The sequence below is a fragment of the Triturus cristatus genome, chromosome 2_1, assembly GCF_964204655.1.
Source record: "Triturus cristatus chromosome 2_1, aTriCri1.1, whole genome shotgun sequence".
In the NCBI taxonomy this organism is placed as follows: domain Eukaryota; kingdom Metazoa; phylum Chordata; class Amphibia; order Caudata; family Salamandridae; genus Triturus; species Triturus cristatus.
This window is the reverse complement of record NC_140581.1, coordinates 36,441,411-36,450,418: the sequence shown is the minus strand read 5'-3', so window position 1 is coordinate 36,450,418 and position 9,008 is coordinate 36,441,411. Positions and strand designations below refer to the sequence as shown.

General features: G+C 47.1%; 1 protein-coding gene across 1 annotated transcript in view; it reads left to right on the top strand.

The window, feature by feature from the left end:
* Positions 1-656: 656 nt before the first annotated feature.
* LOC146863663 (long-chain-fatty-acid--CoA ligase ACSBG2-like) overlaps positions 657-9,008 on the top strand; it is a 309,705-nt gene continuing 301,353 nt past the window's right edge. The window contains exons 1-2 of the mRNA XM_085636650.1: positions 657-681; positions 861-1,147. Of these exons, the coding sequence (XP_085492776.1) occupies positions 657-681; positions 861-1,147 (312 nt within the window). The remainder of the gene's footprint in view (positions 682-860; positions 1,148-9,008) is intronic.

Here is a 9,008-nt window from a genome sequence, read left to right as displayed (position 1 = left end):
TGTGCGGCAGCTTCTCTACTCTACCTTCCTCTAGTCTTGCTGCTCCTCTCATGGGCGTACGGCAGCTTCTCTACTCTACCTTCCTCTAGTCTTGCTGCTCCTCTCATGGGCGTACGGCAGCTTCTCTACTCTACCTTCCTCTAGTCTTGCTGCTCCTCTCATGGGCGTACGGCAGCTTCTCTAATGCAGTTTCGGCTCCTCTTACTGCTCCTTTTGTGCTGCTCTGTTGCTGCGGGGGAAGTAGATGATGGGCCAAGCAATGATGCTAGAAGATGTAGAGGCTGCATTCCAGTGTCTTTGCCTGAAGGAAGAGGCCCGGAGGAGGGAAGAGAGAGGATGAGAACAGTAATTCGTCACTCATCATAGTGTGTTAAAAGCGGGAGATTCTTTGGGAGGGATGGAAGGGTTAAATCAGCAAAAGAAATGGCTGGATAGTAGACCACAGGGTTGGAATGGATCATGGGATGATGGAAATTGTCAATTATAAGCTTCTAAGTGATCTAGAGTAGGGCATCTGCGGAGGTGACTTCAGGTAGGAAAGCTTTGCTGTGGCCATCTGTGAAGAAATAGTCTCACTTGCCATGTTTCCCAAAGCAGGGACATGTGTACACAGCAAATGAATGAGCAACAGTAATCCAACATGCAACCGAACGAGAATGGAAGGAGGAGTGTGGCCAAGGCGTGAGCGGTGCAGGCACTCTTTGGTCCTTTGATGGCTCCACCTGGCTGCCTTGTCACCCCACAGTTTTTGGCAATGTAACTACCCAATGGAAGAACACACGCATCATAGTTCCCAGGGCATGTGTGGCATAAGGCCTGTCTTTGAATTACTGTCCAATGTCCTTCTCATTCCCCCTTAGGACAAAAGCCTGCAGGTGTGGGGAAGGGGAGCTGTCCCATCGAGTTGAATCTGGCACCAGCGGACAACTTCTGGACAACTGAAAGGGATGGGGCTGTGAGGTTGCACACAGAAGAGAAAGGACCAGCCTCAGAGCCTCCAGTCACTACTCACCAGATGTTATGGGATGCAGCCCAGCATTTCGGCAACCGACCAGCGATGGCAGTGAAGCGAGACGGGCAGTGGAAAACTACCACCTATCTCCAGTACTACCAGGCCTGCCGGGCAGCAGCCAAGAGCTTCCTGAAGGTGAGTCCTAGCAAGCCCCACTGTTCGGGCTGGGGAGTTTAATGAAAGAGGAAGATACTTGTTCCTGCTTAAATGGTGACAAATAGCGCAGTTCATGATGGAAAATTGCTTGGTACAGTCAAACCTTTGAACTGTAATAGGAGACATCTGTATACATTTGTGGACAACATGTTTGTTTTACATATTTGTTTGCAGTTCTGTATAGAAGGTATCATATGCTAGAGTCTAAGGGCACTTTACAAGAGAAAAACTGCATGTGCTTGAGATCATATTCAATATTCAATACTGTCAGTAAATAGACAGGAAAACGTTAATGATAATTTACAACATTCCAATATAGTTTCAGATTCCCACGACAATGTACCCTGGCATCAAACCACAGTCTACATATATACACAACAGTGAAGGTTGTTCTACATTTCTCGTCTGAGGTGGTTAATTCCCACCTGGTGTGGCACAATGGCCCGAGGGAATCCAGTGGTGGGGACTTTTGCTAGTTATGCCACCCGTCACCGGTTCCTGTATCAATGTGATGCCTCATGGCGAGTGGTCGTACCTCGACGTGAGTCCTGTGCTGGTTGTGCTGTAGAGTATGAGCTGCACCTCACTGATGAGACCCAACAAGGCTGATAGTTGCCTGCATTGCTCGTGTTCACGTTCAGAGGAGACTGCAACTGGCAGTCCAAGCTGGACTGATCCTTTTGGAGCAGAGTTAAGGGCCTGATCCGTCACAATGGCGATGGATATCCCCTCCACTGAAATATAAATCCCGTAGGATATAATGGCATTTATATTTCGGTGGATGGGATAGTGGTCACCGTTGTGACTGAGTAACCCATCCGCCGAGATCTAAATCAATCCCTAAGATTGATTTACATACATATTGTAAATGATCATGTACTGTAAAACCAAACGGTCCAAAGTGAATAAGTCCACAGACCGTGTACGATGCCAATCATTAGTTCTTTCTGTTTGTGTTCATTTTTCCAGATCAGCCTCTGGGCAGCCAACCGGTTGTTTGTTCCTTTTCAACAAGCTTTCTAGGATTACAATAAACCACACACAGAGAGCATTCTTTCACAATCCACAACAAGTTAAATCAAGAAATACAAACATTTAGGCCTGAGTCACAAAAGTCAGCTAACACTTTTGTGTAGGATTCTTACTGTTTGCTATTCACAAAGGTATTTTATGAGTAGTATCTGACTGTGGAGTCTCTGCAGATACAAAGACAGAGCTGACCCATCTTTTAATGTGCGGAGAGCTACAACTAATAAAGTACCTTTGTGAATAGCAAGCAACCATAAACTTACCCAAAAGTGTAAGTGTATCTTTGGACTCTGGCCCTTAGTTGGTGAAACCCTCCAAACTTCCAAAGAGGGGACAAAGTCTGCTTTATATGACTTCCAAGAAGCTGATCAGGTGCAAGAACCTGTGTGTATCAGAACCTTGGCTTCCTCCAGTTTGTTTTAGTCAGCCATTACTTGCCGCTCCATAGTCTGTATCTGTTCACCCACATGCCAATCCCATTTGGACCTAACCTGCAACCTTTGTCCTGCAGCTTTCCAGAGTGCCACACCACAGCCAGTGCACCAAGAAAAATAAATGTGACTTGCACCATTCTTTTTTTTATAGTTTTTTATAGCGCAAACTAGACCCGAGACATCGGGTATCAGAGCTCTTTACATGAACACCAGTTTCGTTACAGAAGGAAACATTTATTTTTTGTTAGGCACGCGGAGATTACGTGATTTGCCCAGAATCACAGGATGTTGAGCGTCGTTGCCGAGACTTGAACCCTGTTACCCAGCATCGTGGTCGACCGCCCTAGGCTTTAGGATACATCCTCTGGTTCTGTTGTAAATCCAGCACTGCACATGTCCAACCACTGGTACTGAACACCCTCCAATAGAAGATAATGGCGGTAGGGAGGTGCTGCAAAGTGTAAGTTACAATAAAAGAGCAGTTTGTGAATATTGAAAAGTAGTAGACTTTCTCAAAAGAGTAAGTTACTACAAAAGTGCAGCTGGTGAATAGCAGCACTTTGTAGTAATTTTTGTGGCAGTACTACAAACCTACTACAAAGTGCAGTTTGTGAACCAGACACTCACCTCTACTGTGCAAAGCCACTGTCAGAGGGCTCCAGGTCAACCAGACATCACTAGACCCCAATGATGACAAGTGGGGTCTTTCACTTTAAGTGCCTTAGGGACTCCGCACTGCAGACTCTGAACCTGGTGACCAAGTACTCCTGTTAGGAAATTGAATGCTAGGGCAGTAAAGTAGAGCAGTCCAAGGCTGACTCAGGAAAATGCCACAGGGTAGAAATACAGCAACCCAGAAAATAGCACAAAATAAATGCCCAGACAAAGCTATGCAAAAAAAATACAGTTATGGCAAATCGTCGGATAGGAAAAACCAATGGGAAGAGCCTGTGAAATGCCTTGAAGCCACAGAGGGTTCACAGTAATGAAAGGTCACAGCAGTTAAGTGCCCCCCTGAATACAGACTAAACCCGGCCGGGTCGTGGAAGCTGCGGCCCTCCATCGCTGCCATCGCCACTGCTGCCGTTGTTGCTCCCTGCTGCAGTCCCGGATGCAGTCTCGATTCCCGTGGGTGCCGGAGTCCAGAGAGCGAAGTGAGCGAAGTGTGAAGTGCGAAGTGCGGTTGGCGGCGGGAGGTGTGCGGTGTGCGGTGGGCAAGGAGAACACTGGAACAAATCACTAAATCAGCGTGAGGACCCGCTGAATCTCCCCGTAGTATTCGCCGCCTCGTGTACTAAACCTTGAACTCCGGCAGAAATCCGCCGCCTGCCTATTTGAAATCATCTGTCTCTCAATTCACCCGACATTCAACGAGAGACCGCTCTGACATTTATAAACTTGCTATATTGGCGCTTCCTTTTGCTTCATTTCAGGAAAACTGCCTACAACTAAAGAAACCTTCCCCAAAAGACTTATTAAAACATTGGATCACTGAACTTTCGGCATTTTGCTATACTTTTTGCTTGTTGAAAAACTTTTTGAGAGCACTCCATGACAGGATTTCACTCATGCAGAGTACTAGCATTTTGTTGACCCCTGGTGCTCCTAAGACATTTGTGCTGACGTGTGGACCCCTCTGTGTGGACCCTCTGCCTATCCAGTCAACATCCCCAACTTGCCTTCTCTGTCCCGGCTCGTGTCTCCCTCCCGCCGCCGCGTTTGCCACCCTCGCGGCCGCTGTGTGGAGGGAGACTACAACTCCCAGGCTCCCTGGCTCCTAGTCCCGGAAGCTCCCATCCACCACCCGCGCCTGGAGGTGCTTCAAATATCTCTCAATCCCCCGCGTCGCGGGATCCCGCGCGGGCTGCGCCGGGCAAAGCCCGGGCAAAGGGCGGGCCGTCTGGGGACGGCAGGGGCTGGCAGAGGCTGGGCTGGGGCCCCCCTCTTTCGATCGGTACACGCCTCCTTGCATAACGACAGGTACTGTAGTTCATATCCGGCTGCACTATGAGTAATGTAAAGGACTGTGGTGGCTACCACTAGACATTCTGTGCGGCAGCTGCCCTATTTAAATTGTTTTATGTGTTTTTCTTATTATTACTATTATTTTCGAGTCCATGCTACATCATCTACAGACTGTTCTTGCGTGTTTTTTTAATTTATTTTTATTTTTAACACATTGTTTTTATTATCCTTAGACTTTCTAAGGTTCTTATTTTACGATATTGTTGGTTCTGCTTTGTTCTGTAAAATTTGTATACGTTCTGTGGGGGCCTAAAATGGGGAAGAGGAAAGACATGGAGGGAGGTAGTGTTGCTGGTAGAAAAAAAGGGAAAAACGCCAAAAAAAGTTTTAAGCAGAATTGAGGGCATTGTTAATGATTGTGAGGAAACGCTGGTCTGTAATACTTCAAGGGGCATAGAAAATGCGGAAACGGGGGCCGCTAATTCCACACATAAACCTAAAAAAAAAAACTATCCCTACAATGTTTGCTAATCAGCAAATTAGTATTCAGCTTTCGCAAGCATCTTTATCGACAACACACGATATTCATGAGGATGTTGTCTCGTCCAGGTCTTCTCCCCTGCTATTAGATCAGGGGTTGGCGCCACAGCAGGCTCAGATAACTCCTCTCCCAGTCTTATGCTCAAACAGATTCTCTCCCCTTGACCCTGACATCAACAATATGATCACATTGGCCCCGAAGGATAACATGGCCCTAATCCCAACAGGAAGGGCAGCCAGTGGCTCCGGGAGCGGGTCTACCGAGTTGGACTTATTGGCTAGGATTAGGAAGTTGGAGGTTACGGTGGCATTATTGACTGAGAGGTTGGAGAGTTTAGTGCAGGGACAAGTAACACCACCCGTGACTCTCGCCTTACCCTCAACACGGGGGGATACTGCCCCCGTTGGGAGGGTTACTCAGGGGACAATAAAACATACTTCCTTAAATGTTTCTTTAGCATCACCTCAAGGCCCCAGGAATAAGGGGGTTGGCAACAAGGCACTCACTAATGATAATGCTATAACATATGCAGATATCACGAGAGGCAAAGCTTGGAATGGGGCGCACGAATCTAAATCTCAACCCAAGAAACATATTCACACTACATCCTCCCTCCCCCTAGCTCAGACTAGATCACCACTCTCAAGAGCCGCCCATGGTCCTCGTCCACACTATCCCCCCAATAGGGCCACGGTGTATATGACTAATGTCCCGAAATTAGCTAACTCGGAGGGATTTGAAAGCAGGGACTCAATACACAATAAAGCTATCCATTGGTTGCGTTATGTAAGGGTGTGCAGATCCATTATTAGAGAAGATATGGTAAGAGTAAGAAGCCTCTCCAGGGCAGATGCCCCGCTGGACTGTCTAGAGATCGAATTTAAGGATCCCTCTCTAGCAGAAAATGTATTTTTGCTAGAGCTTAGGACATCCCCACCGGAGTATTCTTCGATTCAGATCCGTTCCTCTCCCTCTTGGCCACAATTGCAGGAGGGTGACGATTCAGGGCTTAGACAGGTTGACTGACTAGTGAATAATTGTCTAGAAAACTCTTTATCTGTCCCTGAACGACAATACCCAGTGGAATATAGCGCACCAGGATATCCCTTCTCTCTGGACTGGGAGGGGGTCTGTGTTGACAATTCTGATCAGACTCAATCAGTTAGAGGAGTCACCCACTTAAATGGGGTGTTGGGTGTAAACAGCGATATCTCCCAAAATAACACAAGGCTAATTCACTTTTTATCATGGAACATTGCGGGTTTGGAAAAGAATCTTGCTGACCCACTTTGGAGTGACTTTATCAATAAATTTGACATTATTTTATTCCAGGAGACATGGAGCCTAGTTCCCCTTTATAGGTCAGGCTATTCCACCTTCCACATTCCAGCGATTAGCTCACCCAGAGGCAGGCCATCAGGGGGGCTCCTTGTCTGGGTTAATATCCACTTGAACTGGTTAGTTAAAAACCATGTAACCCCCTCTCAGGACATTCTCCGTATCTCTATAGGTGGGTCAGATTTAAAAGGAGGCTTAGAAATTTTTTAACATCTATGCCAGAGGGACCCCGGGAGAGCCCAAGTAAGCCCCATTATATCGCTCCTGGACTCTGAGCTCACGGCCATCACTTCTGCAGCGGGCATCATTGTCGCAGGAGACTTTAATTGCACTTTTGAGCCCCTTTGTGATGAGGATGTCCAGGGCACTGGGGATTTAGATACTAAGTGGGAAATTCCCCGCCTTAGCCTCCCTCCAATAAAGAAGTGGTCCCAAAGAGTCATCCAAATCAATGCTCTGATTTTAGAGCATAATTTGAGGGCAACTAATGGTAGAACAAAATCAGATCCCATGGGAGCCCCCACTTTTACTAGAACCAGGGTGCCTTCGCGCATCGACTATATCTTGCTGGACGTCGGGTCATGGGTCGATCTCATCGACATGGAAGTTATCTCAAGATGTGAAAGCGATCACAACCCCTTGTCCATGCAATTTTTACGCAATTCAGACCTTACACAAACTGAGAATGTTAGCACCAGGAGGCCCTGTATGAGGGAAATCGTGCCCTCTAACTGTAATCGGCGCCTTAAATGGCCCAAGTTTGCCGAACGAGAATTGTCTTTGGACGGCATTAGGAAGATTATGGATGCCAGTATTGCAATTCTCAACGGTGTTCCCAATACTCCCCCTGTACCTGCTCATTCTTCAAAGCTTAAAGAAATATATCTTTTAACTGTGGATAAGGTGGGTGAGTTTTTTCAGGCTAAAGATAAAGGGGGCCGTAAGCGATTTTCCCCAAAGGCCGAAAACCTATGGTACTCTGATGATTGCAGGAAAAGGAGGCAGGACCTATCGAGAGCTTTAAAATCCAAGGTCCAGATAAATATTGTCACCGCAAGGAAATCGTATTATAGGTCCATCGTTATATAGCAAAACGAGTTTGGGAAGAAACCCACTGGAAAGAACTTAAATCCGCCGCCCAGTTGAAAGACGCAACTCTATTTTGGGACCTCATCAATGTCAGCACGAGGAGGGGGGCTGACCCAATGTTGAATCATATAACAGGGCGAGAATGGTATGACCATTTCCAGAAACTGTACATGGCTGGTGAAGGGCTCGCACCATTGGAGCAAGGGAGTGATCCAGAGCCAATTGTACCCCCACTTGAGGGAGAGCAGTTTGGGCTCAACGAGGTACAAGCAGCCATTGCTCTGATTGTGCCCGGTAAAGCAGCCGGATCTGATGGTCTCCCAGGAGACCTTATGCTCCATGAAAAAGATCTCTGGGCCCAATTTATTTGTAGATCTTTAAATCTTATAGCGAATGGCCACCCTGTACCAGATTCCTGGAAAGGGGCGGAGGTGGTGACTATCTTTAAGAAGGGGGATAGAGAGGACCCTGCCAACTACAGACCGATTAGCTTAATTGATGTCGCCCAAAAAGTGGTTGGCAGGGTCCTCCTAATGAGGATGAAAGAATGGATTGATGAGGAGGGTGTGTTGTCCCATTTCCAGGCAGGGTTTAGATGTGGCGTTGGAACAATGGACCAGGTATTTAGACTTTGCCTGATTTACTGGAAAACTGTAACCATCGAGAAGGGTAGCCTGTACTTGGCATTTATTGATTTAAAAACAGCTTTTGACCTGGTCCCCCGCTCCAAGTTATGGCAGATTTTGCTGGACCTTGGAATCCCTCCCCTGATTTTGAATCTTGTTAAACGCCTCCATGAAGATAATTTTGCTAGAGTGAGGTGGGGTAGCCAGGGACAGCTGACTGAGAAAATAGCAGTCCAGAGAGGGGTCCGCCAGGGTTGTGTATTGGCGCCGACCCTGTTCTCTCTCTATATAAATGGGGTGGCGGACCATTTGAGAGAGGACATGGCCGATGCCCCAACCCTGTGTGGGGAAAAAACACAGACTTTACTTTTTGCGGATGATACCCTCCTGATCTCAAAAAGCCCCATGGGCTTGCAGAAACTCCTTGATCGATTCACCAAGTTCTGTGAAGCCAGAGGCCTGGTAATTAATACATCCAAAACCAAGCTAATGGCTCTGGCACCATCAAAAAGCTTCAGGAACAACATCAAGCTGAATGACTGCCCTTTGGAGCTTGTGGAGGCATTTGACTATCTAGGGGTAAGGGTGAATAACAAAATGAAGTGGTCTCCCCATCTGACAAAAATGCTTTAAAGTCATAAACGGATTTCAGGGGCCATAGCCAGGCATCAGAAACTTTCCTATAGCCGGCCCGTAGCTCCAGCTATTAAAGTATACGAGGGCAAGGCCTTGCCTGCGTGTCTTTATGGGGCGGAACTGTGGGGTTTCGAAAACCTTTCTGAGCTAGTAAGATCTGAGAATAAATTCTATAGAGATTT